The sequence below is a fragment of the Pseudochaenichthys georgianus genome, chromosome 19 (assembly GCF_902827115.2).
Source record: "Pseudochaenichthys georgianus chromosome 19, fPseGeo1.2, whole genome shotgun sequence".
In the NCBI taxonomy this organism is placed as follows: domain Eukaryota; kingdom Metazoa; phylum Chordata; class Actinopteri; order Perciformes; family Channichthyidae; genus Pseudochaenichthys; species Pseudochaenichthys georgianus.
This window is the reverse complement of record NC_047521.1, coordinates 17,083,380-17,098,332: the sequence shown is the minus strand read 5'-3', so window position 1 is coordinate 17,098,332 and position 14,953 is coordinate 17,083,380. Positions and strand designations below refer to the sequence as shown.

At 40.6% G+C, this 14,953-nt stretch overlaps 1 protein-coding gene across 1 annotated transcript in view; it reads right to left on the bottom strand.

Moving 5' to 3' along the window:
* LOC117464538 (catechol O-methyltransferase domain-containing protein 1-like) overlaps positions 1-5,278 on the bottom strand; it is an 11,207-nt gene extending 5,929 nt beyond the window's left edge. Inside the window, 1 exon segment of the mRNA XM_071206855.1 lies at positions 5,100-5,278. Coding sequence (XP_071062956.1) covers positions 5,100-5,215 — 116 coding nt within the window. The 5' untranslated portion in view covers positions 5,216-5,278.
* Positions 5,279-14,953: the final 9,675 nt, after the last annotated feature.

Genomic DNA, 14,953 nt, shown 5'->3' with positions numbered 1-14,953 from the left:
CTGCCTGCAGAACTGGAACAAGAAAGCAGCGGAGAAGTAGTGGTTTCCATAGCGACACACAGCCGTTACACTGTTACATTGTCTCTCGTTGGAAAATCGTTAGCTACAAAATGTCAGATTTTATAGTTAATTTTGATTTGTTGGGGGGCCTCAGTATTGATGAATGCTTGGACATGGACACAGACCACAAAACCAACGAAAGATTTGCAGCTGTTTCAACTGACGAGCTGAGTGCGTTGGAAAAAAGTCGCAACGAAAAGAGTACATTGGCGTCAACTACCTGGGCTGTCAAATGTCTCAAAGCGTTCTTAAAAAACCCAGGAGAAAATGGTGGATTTCGGAACAGTGTCCAAACCGGAGCTAAACAGCTTACTTCGCCAGTTTTATGGAAGTGTTAGAAACACTAAGGGCCAGCAGTACGCTATTAGTACCTATGTCGGTTTGAGAGCTGGGATCAACCGCTTCGTTAATGACCCTCCGTACAGCCGGGCATGGTGTTTGATGAAAGACAATGACTTTACCACCTCAAATAACGTGTTCTCCGGACTCATCAAGTCACTCAGAAGGGCTGGGCAGGACAAAGCTGAACACCATCCCGCTATCACCAACGAGGACCTCGAAATCCTGAGGAAGTCCCGGGCCATGGACCCAAACACACCACGGGGCCTCCTCAACAAGGTAATAATAATAATAATAATAATAATAATAATAATAATAATAGCTACTTTATTGATCCGCAAGGAAATAGTTTTTACAGTAGACATTTCCTACATTACATTACAGGTGTGGTTCGATACCCAACTGCATTTAAAATGCAGTTAAATATGTAAATAAATAAATAACCTAATTCAAGAATTGTTGTCAATAAATTGTTTTCAATAAATTGGTTATTTACTATAATTATATCAATAACTGTAAGTGGGGAAGCAGGAGTGTTCGATTGATCGGCTAGCGTTACCAAGGGAACTACTTTATAGTTACTACTTTCTGACGGAGATTAACTCAAGCAGAAAGTGTAGGTTTGGGAGCAAATTAGCCCACATTATGAAATTATTTTACGATATTGTTGATTACAATGATAGTTTGTGTAATAGAATCGCAATCATACACTTGAGGCCGTTCTTGAACGTCATTATTGGTACTGTCGCAGTACTGTCGTACCAATAATGACGTTCAAGAACGGCCTCTCGTGTATTATTGCTTAAATGCATCACTTCCATTGTCGGTTAAGAACACCACAGCCACATTGAAAGGTTTAGTATTAAGAGTGCACCTATAATGGTAGTACATTATGTTCAACCAGACAAGAACTTAAAGGTCCCATGTCATGTCCATTTCTACTGATCATAATTCCATTGTTGAGGTCTACTAGAATAGATTTACATTGTTCAATGTTCCAAAATCACATTGGTTTCTCATACAGCATCTCTGTATAGTATGTGTATCCACTCTGTCCTAAACGCCTTGTTGGAGCTCCTGCCCCCCCCCCTCCCTATGAGCCCACTGTGCTTTGATGTGTGTATGTGTTACAATGGCGTTTGTTAGCAACCAGAAAATGACACCAGTAATGACAAACAGATGAGAATGCTGCGTGGGGTCTGGGTTGCCGTGTTGGCGGGACGTTGCGGAGCTCGCTGCTCCGCCCTTTGAGACTCGAGGAGCCGACACTGTGAACTGGATTACTGGGCCCTTTCTCATTTCATCAAATCCCCGTCCTCGACTCCTCGGTCCTCCGGTAGTGACCCGGAAATGAATTTTAGCGCGCCATGTTGAAGGACATCTCATTTCTCTAAATGCACTTCGAGGACCGAGCATCGAGGAGGCTTTCTGGAGGAGCTATATAACCGAGGATACACTGATGGGTCCTCCACGGTCCCTTCGCGGATGCATTTCCGGGAACAGAGATGTTTCAAAGAGTTGTGCCGGCCGGACTTATCTCAGCCAATGACAGCTCTGCATGCATCCCCTGGATATTATTTTATTAACTGCTCTCATCGCGACGAGATGTTTCCAGACTCCAGAGAGAACAGCTGTGAGGTCCGTGCAGAAAGCAGAGCAGTGTGTATAATCTATATCACTCAGTATAACAGGCCTACTCTCTTTATTTACTTTAGTTTAGTAGATATCTACAAACAAAGAGTCGATATTTTTCTAAGACCATTTAGTGCTTCACATAATAAAATATACAACGGCTGTAGCCTGATAATGTGTAGGTGCGTGTGGTACAGTGTGTGCGTAGATGCAGCGGACAGACAGGTTTCAGTTGGTTTGGTGTCCTCTGCTTACTTTTAATACTTGTAAATAAAACTTTTGGCCCGTAATTTATTTTCCTCATTGTATCGACCAGAGAGGGGGGGGGGGGGGAATATATCCAGTCTCTGATAGTGTTACGTTATTATGAGAGTGCCCTGTTTGATTCTGAAATTCTATATATATATATATATATATATATACACACACACACGTGTATATATATATACACACACACACACACACACACACACGTGTGTGTGTCCGCATCTGTAGCCTGTTATTGTCTCATTATACCGCACTGTGAATGAATTAAAAGTAAATATATAAGTCATCATGAACACATCTGTCCATCAGACAGAGGGCTGCTGCCTCCTGTCATCATTAATGGACGTCTCTTTAAAATGACCGCCAGAGGAGAGGAGTTCTCATTTCTCTAACCGCCTGCTGCTTCCCCTCCTCTCTCCTCGGCTCCTCCGCTCACATCTCCTATGGGCGGGACTAAGTCTCGAGGATAGGGTTGCGTTCCAATAGTCCATTTAGCTTAGTAACCTTCCTAACGGAGTGAAATGACCCGGAAGTACGTCAGTGGCAGCCATGATAAGTGCCGTTCCAATTCTCTAAATGAAAGGAAAGGAGGTTTCAAACTTCCTTTATAACCTCCTTTAGCTTAGGAACCACTGGACGTCCCTTGACGAAAGGAGAGGAGAAAATGCTGCCCCCCACAATGCATTGCAGCCGCAGCATTTGCCGTCACTCAACAGTCGGCCGTTCACGGAAACAACCGATTATGACCAATAAATGATATCATGAAAGTTATGGCGCTTATTAAGCATTTTAAAACGTATGTGGTAAGTTGCCAAAGTGCTTTGTTCTGAACGCTCATCAGTATTATAATCAAAAAGAGAAATATGAACGTTAGTTTTTACTGAAATGATCAAAATTAAAGTCAACATTTCAGTGTTTACTGAGCTGTGTGGAGTTTGTTCAACTTTTAAAAGATGTTTGAATGGTGATATAGATGTTAAGGACTAACGTTTATAATAAATACATTTGTATTGATTTTAAGATATTTTCATAAATCATACGTATTGGGATAATTTGTATTAATGTGGACCGGAGGGAGAGGGTAACAAGCATAAGTTTCACTTTCATTTTTTATTTCAATTCCAACTTTGGTCATGAAGAATATGTTTCTCTGTTGTCCACGTTCACAAAGCATAAAACAACAGCATCAGAGCACGGTGCAGAGTCTCTAGATGAGTTTACAGTAGTCCCTCGTTCTTATTGAACATCCATGTTGTAGTCCGCTGTATAGAAAACTGTAGTTTCCATAGTTTCCCCACAGCACCAGACGCACATTCATGACCTCCGCTGGCGCATCATAAACACGTCGGATAGTGAAAGTGCATTCGGATTCTCTAAAGTACCGCAGTCTCTTCTCCTACGTCCTTTTGAATTCTCCTATCCACTATCCCTTAACCCCGTGACGTTTCACTCAGAGGTCAAGGAATAGGAGATAGGGTTAGAATTTAGGAGCTGATTTTTGGATTATCGGAACGCAACCTAGAAGTCGAGGAGGGGAGTTAGAGAAATGAGAAAGGGCCCTGGTGTCGTTTCCTGGTTGCTGCGTGGGGTCTGCGAGACAGCGAGACACAGCCTGAACTCAGCCTAAGCACACACGTGAGTGGAGAATGAGATCAGCTGCGGCTGAGAAAAGATAAGGCTGAGTGAGTGGCCGTTTCTCAATCTCGAGGATTCTGGCTTCCAAGCCAATATTTCAAGGATGCTACGTCATCGAGTGCCGCCGAAGGACTGTTCCAATCTCCAGCATACTTGGAATTCCACCGAGGCCGCGTCCTTGGTTTGGGGGAAATTTCGAGGCTGCACATAGACTTCGCGTCCTTAAAATCCCCAGTGCTTTGCACACGGACCAATTTCAAAAACCCTTGCGGAGAATTGCTGAACCGACGCAGCACACATTTAAATGTAAGTATGTGGTGGCGTAGAACATGTGTTGGTAAATATGTTACTTTGTTACATTTGTTTGTTATCATCAAAAATGTGTTCCGTGAAAGTAAAGCAAGTTCATAATTATAGACATCGTGAGGTATTTATTTTCGGTACAGTTTATGTTGAAACCGTTAGAAAGAGTGTTAGCCTGTTCCATTCTTCTTCGTTTTCCGAAGCCGTGGCTTGGAAGCATACTTGCTTCGTTTCTGAAGGAAGTGACTTGGAAGTACGCGACTACCAAGCCAGCATCCTCGCGATTGAGAAACACCAAGTGTGTGTGTGTCTGCGTGTGTGTGTGGAGCTCCACGGATTGGTCCATTTGGTCGTCGTTACGTCACTTGGTACCAGGAAGAAAAAGAGAAATCTCCAACGAGGCGTTCTGGGGCAGCATAGACAGGTCTTTTCTGTGTTAGAGTTGTACTCGCTAGAGGGTGTACTTTGAGGGTTTGTGACTTTGCAGACCGTTAACATGCAAAAAAGATACATAACACACAAGGGGACGGGTAATAACCGGAAAAGCATGACATGGGACCTTTTTTTTAAAGAGTGATTTGTTTACAATATGTCCACAACAGATAAGCTCAGATATATGCTGAACACTCCTGCTTCCAGGCAGTTTTAAAGCAATATTACTTGTATTACTTTTTGAAACTGAAACAAAATAGTAAATAGTAATTTGTTTCATATATGTTTTCCCTACTCTACAGATCGAAGTCTACAAAATAACACTAGATGTTCATAAAAAACACAGTGCCCTCTACTGGTAACACGCCCTTACACACGCCTCACTGCTGAAAGGTTAACTTGGCATAGTAGTGACGTTGTAAAGCTTTAACGTGAAGAATTAAGGCAAACAAAATTCTCTCTTACCAATTAAATAACCGGTGAATAAAACCACTCCCAGTGTGACAGATCCAGCCAGGGCCTCTTTGGATATATAACGAAAAGCCATATTTTAAACCACAACTGTGATACCACACGGATAACCTGATCCCAGCTTTAGCGCTTCCGTGTTGTCTCGCGCGTTACCGTAATACTGTGAACAGAGGCGACGCTGCGAGGGATCAGGGGCGCGTAATCATGTGAGACTGTCTGTTGTGTTTCTATCCACATACTATCAGACACATGTACAATACCATCGTGTGATTGCCATTGTGTTTAGTGGCGATGAGATAAGCAAAATGCATAGTGTTGCTACTCCAACTAAACAGAAGAAAACAAATGCATATTTAGCAAAGCCAAATGAACAAAGTGTTGATGATATAATGCATCCATGACATTTAAAAACAATCATGCAGTTGCAACCGGTGTCAAGAGAAAAACAACTCACCACAAAGTTGCGTCTGAAGATGGCGGCTTGGACGTCAGAATGCTTAACTGACCTGAATTCCTGCTGAAACGACCCATAACAATCGAATCATTAATGTAGAAATGGTCATATGACCTGCTGCAGCTCTCATGATAGGACTGTAAAACCGACGCCCATTGTAATGTTGGGACTCACGAGGCTTGTTTGAGACACATTGCGGCTCGCCTCGAAAGTAGACGAGAGTAGCCGATCGCAGCCGGGGGAGGTGTCAAAAAGCTCGTCTTAAGTCGGACAGCTCGGACTTTGCAATGGCAATGACAATGACTTTGCAATGGCGGAAATTCCATTTTACCCACTGTAGACAAAGGTGATCTCCATTGCTTTATATAGGTTTGTTAATTCAGTCATGATGATGAACCACACCAGTGACTGGGTTCCATAATTAGAAATGCTCCTCCCTCTTAATGTTTGCAAAACTGATAGGTGGACAGGCTACAAATGATCAGTCCCTTCAGATCCGCACACATGAAGCTTAATGAGCATGAATTGAACATACCTGCTGCTGTGTTAATTCTTTAGCTGCCACTTCAAGCTTTATGATGTGTACAACATGGATGTAATTTGATTTAATCTTGCCATTTTAAATGATGTATTCAATAAATAAGGTTAAACCAAATCATTACAATAGATTTTATTTTAATGATTTGGTTTAACTTAAAGAGAAACTTTATTGTTATTGCACATATTACAGGTACTGAGACAACGAAATGCAGTTTAGCTTCTAACCAGGTGCAACAAGCAGTGAAGTGGAAAGTAATGTACACAATCTACAGAATAACATATAGAATGAATTGACATTTCATAACTGGATCAAATAAAAGTGAATGGCCTGCTGCTGCTGAAGGCATGGGGCACATATAAGTCCTTTGCCTAATGGAAATATATCAAGGACCTCCTTCATACTAGGGATCGACCGATATGGCTTTTTCAAGGCCGATACCGATTATTAGTAATCAAGGAGACCGATAACCGATATTTGGAACCGATATACATTTGCAGTAAAAAAAAAAATCTTGGTGTCAAAATGTACAATAAGACAAACTCCAACACAACTTCTTTGAAATGCATTTAAGCATAGCCTATATTATGTTTAATTAACTTTTAAACATCTTACAACTGGTTTCCTCTCTGTGCCCTTTTCTTTAGTGCAGCCATCTGCTATGAGTTAGAGAAAGAGACAAGAAGTGGGGCTGCAGGCTGACATGCTTAACTAACAATAATGCTTAATTTATTATATCTGTCTGTCTATCTAGTATAACATCCCAATAAGCTGATAGCAACTGCAAAACACTAGTGCTAATGTTTTGCAAACTATTAAAAGTGAGGCTATTACAGTAGACCTAACGTTAGTCTAGTAGCCTCACTTCTAATATTTTGCTAAACATTTGCTAGAAACATGTTGGCTAGCTAATGAGCTTCAAATATCAGCCTGAAAAACTGCGAGGCTCCACTCGCAGCCCCCCCCCCCCCCCCCCCCCCCACACAGTTAAGTAAGTAAGTAAAACTTTATTTATATAGCACCCTTCTCAACACGGATGTACAAAGTGCTTTACAGTACAGTACACAGGACACAATTCACAGTATACAACTATAAAATGTAGAATAAAAGGCATAAAACGGCAGCAAGTAATACATAGGATAAAACATACGACAAAACACCCATAATAAAAAAAGAAAAAAAGAAGACAGCCACTAACTCACCTCCTCCGACGACCCAAAGGCCTGTCGGAAGAGGTGGGTCTTTAACCGCCCCTTAAAAACCTCTATTGAGGCCGAGGTTTTTATTACTTGGGGGAGTTTGTTCCAAAGCCTTGGGGCCACCGCCTCAAAGGCACGGTCACCCTTAGTCTTTAGCCTGGTTCGGGGCACCCTTAGGAGGCCTTGCTCAGAGGACCTCAGGTCCCGGGTTGTGATGTGCGGGTGGATAAGGTCATTGATGTAGGCTGGGGCTTGGCCATGGACGGCTCTATATGTGAAGACCAGTACTTTGAATTGGGTTCTGAGATGGACAGGGAGCCAGTGCAGGGAAGAAAGGATCGGAGTGATGTGGCATGTTTTTTTGGACCGAGTCAGTAATCTGGCTGCAGCGTTTTGGACCTGTTGTAACCGGTGTATTTATGTTTTGTTGAGGCAGGAGAACAGAGCATTACAGTAATCAAGCCGGGATTAAATAAAGGCATGGATAGCCATCTCCATTTCTGCGTTGGATAGAACCCCCCTGAGCTTGGCAATGTTCCTGAGATGGAAAAAACAGGTACGGGTCAGAAGTGTTATGGGTTTGTCTAGTAGCATTGACTGATCGAAGGTAACACCAAGGTTTTTTATGTTTGCCCTTATGTTACCACTGAATGAACCCAGGTGGCTTGCTACCTTAGAGGCGATGTTATCAGCCGCCAAGATCAAGACTTCCGTTTTTGATGCATTAAGCTGTAGGAAGTTGCTTGACATCCACTCCTCAATTGCAGACAGACATGTGATGAGGGTGTTTACTTTTTCCATTTTGACAGGTTTGAAGGAGAAGTATATCTGGATATCATCTGCGTAACAGTGATACGAGACACCTTCAAATTGGCTAATTAAGTGGCCCAATGGGAGCATGTACAGGGCAAAAAGAAGGGGGGCTAAAACAGAACACTGGGGCAGGCCGCAGGATAGGGGAGTGCTATCTGATGAGAACGGGCCCACCGCCACAGTTACTCCGCTGCGAGACGCTGCACGCACCCCCAACTCTGACTGACTTCCCGCATCCCTGTGTAACTGTGTAACTGGGAAACTGATAGAATTGGATCATAAGATCGTGGTGTTTTTGAAACTTCAGCATAGGGGATAGGGATGTTTATTGAACTTCGGTTTAACACATGTGTGGCTCTGCCGCTCAGCGCTGCTGCTTGCTTCAGTCTGTGTCTGCGTTCTTTCGCACCTGCCTGTAATCTGAGAAGGTCCCGCCTCTCTGGCTGGCTCCCGCCCGGAAAATCTTCAGTAATAGCCTATCAGATAGCGCTGTGGGCGGGACATTGCTCGTGTACACAGAGTGGTGACTGCAGCCAGAGAAACGGCCGCATCAGAGCCAAAGTTTTATCGGCAATTTGATAAAAAAAAAGGCCGATACCGATAATCGGTCAAATGCGGAATATCGGCCCCGATAATCGGTCGACCCCTACTTCATACTAACCTTAGCATCTCACTAGCAGTGGCAACTGCAATCAGTTACAGCTGCCCTAAGTCTGTAGCCAAGTCTAATAACACCAGTGTACAAGTTGCTGTGTCCATACAGATATTTATTTGTTAATTATTTGTCTTTACTAGTCATATACCTGGTTTATCGTAGCAAGCAGTGGAAACTCCCCTCAAGAAGCGACAATTGCCAAGGGCGTTGCAACCCTCACTCGCCAATATTTCATCATAAATATAGCACGTTTGTTTATTTTAGCAAACCATGCTTCAAGTAAAATTGAATAGAAATGATGAAAATCTTTTTGAAAAATAGAGATCGCACATCAGTCCTGTGTACAGATCAGTTCGATAAAGTCATGTCTAAACAGCGACATTTTACACGATACATACGGGTTTAAATAGCTGCATTTTCCACGGAAGGTGAGTGGCAGCTACAGTAAACCTTCTCTTACTCTGGCATCTTGTGGCAACTCCCGTTGAGCAGCGGCAGATGCCTCGGCAAGTTGTGGCATCTGTGGCATATGCTGGAAGGACTTGCCACAGCTACCACAGAGTAGCGGCCTCTGTGGCATATGCCGGAAGGACTTGCCACAGCTACCACAGAGTAGCGGCCTCTGTGGCATATGCCGGAAGGACTTGCCACAGCTACCACAGAGTAGCGGCCTCTGTGGCATATGCCGGAAGGACTTGCCACTGCCTGCAGATGCCACGAAATGCGCTTGCTGTCTCTCGCCAGAGGAGCGCAAACAACAAAAACAAGCAAGGTGTCCTGTCATGTATCTGGAAGTTTGGGTTGGCAAAATGGAGTAAGAGAGGGACTTGAACAACCTTGGTGGCTCTCTACTCATGTTGTTACAGTTGTCTTGGTTACAGCTCTCAAGTTTTATTTTGTGCCATTTCCACATCTTTAGAAAATATGAAATAAAAAATTGAAGTGAAATCAACCTCTTCTCTGGAGAACAAACTTTGATTTCTCTGTCTTGTGAGTTTGCAGTCTTGCTCCTCCACCTGTAACATCACTGTCCCTCCACCTGCCATACAGTAGGTTACTAACAAGATTACTTATATAATACAGTGATATAATACATGTTTAGTATGCTTACTTATATAAAACAGTAGTATTAAACTTACCTTGTGTTTTCACTCTCACTTAAGTCCCTCTCCCTTTGCCATCAATCCAAAATCAGCTGAGCTGCAACATTATACAGACAGGTAATAATCAACATAATCACAAGGACACAATATGGCTCTGCTAAAACACTCACTCTTACACGCACCAAAGTTATATTTATCTAATATTTAACTCCCTATATACAAAGTTTAGAAGCCCCTCTTCTCTAATTCAACAACGTTGAACGAAATGACATTAAGAGAACGGAATTTATAATTAAAAGGCTGTTCAACGTGTGTTGCTAACTTGCTTCGGTATGCTAGCTTAATCTGTTATCTGTAAACGTTCCCTAAATCTACTAATTTAGGGATAATCCACTGACATCCTTTAATACACATGTTAATTTGAATCAGATGTACTGATAATATCCGCAATATAAATCTTTACACTTCTTCTTACCTTTAAAAGTCCGTCACGAACGGTCTATTATGCTGCAACTCCACAGCTCTGCTAGCCTTGGCGCTAACTTCCGGGGAACGATTGAGAGGCTCCACGATCCGCCATTGCTGTAAAAAAGTGGTCATGTCGTAACTCTCGCAAGTCGGACAAAATGACTAACCATCATGCAACGCACTAGCAAGACGTTGATCGCAACTGCGCAGGTCTGCGCAGGTCTTGCTTGTCTCAAACAAGCCTACTGCTGCGTACTAGTGCATGTCCCTTTCTTTTGGAAATGTTTATGACAATAATAATGTCATTATTTATGCAACAGAACAAAAATATAGACAACATTTCATTGAGTGGAAGTTTCCATACCACTATGTGCACTCATTCTGTAACAAGTTCTAAAAGCTCTGCAGTGAAACTCTTGTTATTTTAAAAACTTTCTGAAAAGAAAGCTTCATAAATACACATTTATTATTATTATTATTATTATTATTATTATTATTATTATTATTATTATTATTATTATTATTATTATTATTATCATTATTATTATTATTATTATGCGTGGTAGTATGGATTGTATATATATGTTGGTACTTTAACATTTAAATTAATTCACAGAAAATGGACCTGTTTGTTTTAAACATGTTTATTGAAGTCCAATTGTTTTATTAATTAAATACAACACAATATAATTACTCCACAGAATGCATATGAAAGTTAAACTCAAAATATTTGGACATGTAATATAGGTGTTCGTACTGAGAGTGGCAGTGTTGTCAAGGCAATAAAGTTAACTTACAGTTAGTAATACTTACTGGATATGAAGAACATTGCATATTTGCAATATATTTGTCGATGTGCGCACTGTTATACACATTTCATTAACCTTTAAAACAATTAAATTATGGCTTGTATGACAGTTGAGCACTAAACACTTGAATTGTTTTGGTCATTTATCAGTAATTATTTAAAGAGAAAAAATCAGTATGACATGAGGTGTTGTGTAAATTAGAGACCATGTGTTTGGGTTACCCTCTGTGTGTGAATCTGATTTTGTTAAAGAGCATTGTACTGAGGAAGGCTTAAGGTGACTAACTAATTTAATCCTTTTTTCTTCCGGTTACAATGTTAGCATTGTTTAACTGATGATATATAAGGCAAAACATTCACAGTCCTGGAAATAACAACAACTGTTTGGGTTTCGTCCTCATGCTACATGACTGAAAACAGATTTGATCACATCTGAAGTTTAAAGAGGATTAGCAACTTCAGATATTTTAGAAGAGCTTCTCCAACCCCATTTCTTTAAGTGCAACAATAAAACATTTTGACAAAAGCAAGTAACATTTTAAAATAGCTTCAATTTATTTTTAAATTGATATAAACATGATTCTTACTCATAGATATACATCTCATAAAGCATAAACAATCCAAAAACTCAAATGAAATAATATAGAGGATTTATAAAAAAATTAAAATAAATAAAAGTCAAGTCTCAGGAAGTGCAAACCAGGCATGGCTGCAGACCTTCAACCCGAATGACGAAGAAGCAGAATTATATTTTTACTGGACAACCAATGACGCTGTTCACTAGTGATGAATAAAACAAATGCAAAACCTTATAACTAGCAGCATCATTTCCAAATGTACATTCACCATTTTAAGACAAACTCTAGGTCTAACCATAGACTGTATATATAAAGGGTCTAACAAGTGACGGATATAAATATATCCACTAGAGGGAGTATACGAGCATCATCAGTTTCCTATGTGCTGCATAAAAAACAACAGCATAATGTATTAATATTTCTGAAAAAAACGATACCAAAACAAATGATGCCAACTCATCCAGTGTGTGTTAAGGCCACGGTGACAGCACGGTTTCTGTTTGATAAGGACACTGTGTAGAGATTAGTATTCATTCTCAAATAGGAGAAGATTTGGACCAAGTGTTTTTTTTCTAAAGGACCCCTCCTGTTCTACCTGATGGATAGCTTGAAATCTGATGCTCTCTCTTTCCCCTGACCTCCAGTTCCCAGGATGCCCTGCATGGCTGCTGCTCACTGACGGCGTCTGGACAGCAGGGGAGGACAGAGTCTTCCTCCAGGGGACTCGGACGCTTCCAGCTGGGACGCCGAGGTGTGGAGCTGGCCTCGGGGTAAGCCCCTTGTGTGAGTAAACACCATAACAATCCAGCAGAGAGACACGCTCCCTGGGTCGGGGGATTTTCTGCTATGCCAGAACAATGTCGACACTGTTGTGATGATTACATTTTATAGGCCTGCCTGACTCGAGTCTGCTGTCTATGAGAATAAGTTTTTTATGATGTCACATGTCGGGATGATTAATGTGCTCTGAAATGTGTCGGCCATCTTTGTATGTGTGATGAGGCAATATTCCGTTTTATCACAGACTACAGAACACTTTGAGTCCATTATATTTTTTGTTAAGCTTAAAGTAACCAACTGTATTACACATTCACCTGGTTAATCAATAATACATTACTTAACAAACATGCCCTACACATTTTAAATCCAGCTGAACAGTGTTTGTCAGAATTCTCTCCCAGACAATGAAATGCCATGCAAGTCATCTACTCTCCACTCTTGATTTTTGACTTTGGCAGCAGACTTTCTTTTTGACTGACAGATGAGCAAGCGATACGACTCCATCAAAAAGTGCAGCCTGACAGCTCTCTTCAAACCAAATATACTCCTTGTTCCTGGCACTATATCAATTTGACAAGATGAAAAGTGTTAGAAAAAATATATATGTGACAATAATAGGGGCTTCACTATGAAGTAATACAAAACAAATGCCCATGTACGTGACTGTGTCACCGAGTGTGTAGTTCTTCAGTCTTCAATATCTTCAATAATTTGTCTTTTATGCTGTTGTATAATAAATATCCGTTTCCACATTTGATTGAAATATTATTGATTTATCTATTGATTTATATGTGTTATTTTGTTTGCAGGAGCATTTAACATCATTCAGGATAAAAAAGATGTATGCAGATATGGGTTTTAATTTAGGTTGAATGTATACAATGACTTGCTACAACCTGTGCAGTTGCATGGATCACATGTAGGATGTTACCATTCTTTTGCAGCCATTTTTACGTTTTTTTTTTTTTTCTGGGCTCTTGCACAGGAAGAAAACTCATATTTTTACAATTTTTAAACAGAAATGACAACATATCTCTAGTTTAGGCTTCTCAGATGTGGACATTCTCTGCTTCTTCCTCTCTGCACTGCGATTAACTAAAATGGTAGAATGATGTTTATTATTTGGTTAATAATGTATAATGCAGGGCTTAACGTACACACCAAAGATCCTTTAGAACCTAAGACCTCTGGGTAAACATGACCCTTTTATAGCCATTAAACAACATCTTTAGTCAATTATTCATCAAAGTGAAATGCTTTCTGCCATTAGCAGGGGGCCTACATGCAGTTGTGATCAAGTCACTAAATATTCTTGTACTTGTGCTGTCATCACTCGAGTGTGTAAATCCTCATCACTGTGATATGTCTACATTCTGCCCTCCCATTTAGCTAATAAAACGCATAGACCTAAATGATTCATGGCAACCATTTACATAATTCATAATTAAATCACTACTCGATGGCTTGGAATTTATTAATAGTGAAAATGCTTGTGCCGCCATCGTGATATACTAATTAATATCTTTAGTTATCATTGGCACATTGCTCACTCAGCTGTGGCCTGGTTATGGGGCAGGAATAATGCAATGCAACAACAAATTATCAGTGCATTTAAGTGGGAATGTCTCGGAGTGATGGCCACAATATGCATTTGCCTGAAGAACTTAAGGGAAGAATCTGTTTTATCAGAGTTGTCACGTTCTGGCTAATCATTTTGAACACTGTAAAGATTAAGGCTAATGCATTTCCATCCTCTCCCGCATAGTGCTGCAGGGCATTTCTAATCGTGCTGTACACTTTTCCCACAGTCCTCGGAAATGTGTGCCACACATGCTCTCAAGCACACACTTCAAATCCTGTAGACAAAGAAAAACAGAAAATTAAAACAGCATTGTTAATGAAGCAAATGTGTATTTTGATACTGGTCTAAATGGTTGTAGTGCTAAAATGTTAAGCTGAGTAATTGACAGAAAATGTAATTGTTTACAATTTTGGTAGAATATTTATTGATATACATTTTTTATTTCATGCAATAACACAAAACATTTGCTGCTTCTGGTTCCTCAAATCTAGGAATGTTATAACAGTTTTTAACCATAGCCATTTCAATAAAACGTGTCAGGAACTAGCTTTGGAGATCATACTGCAGCAGAACAGATAACGCAGCATACTAATAAAACTAATTAAAAAATACAAAAGAATAAACGCATAGATAGAAAGCAAAAACTAAATGTACCTCAGAGGGCCAAGGGTTTATAACTCAGTCATTGGTTGCATTGCATCCTGTTACAACAGTAGATTGCCTGTATTAAAAAAATCCCCTTGACGTGACCTCATAAAGACAACCCTGAAACACACGGGTCATGTTAATGAACCCGTGTCACCAATTAACCTTCCCTCCTCTCTTATGAGCTCAAT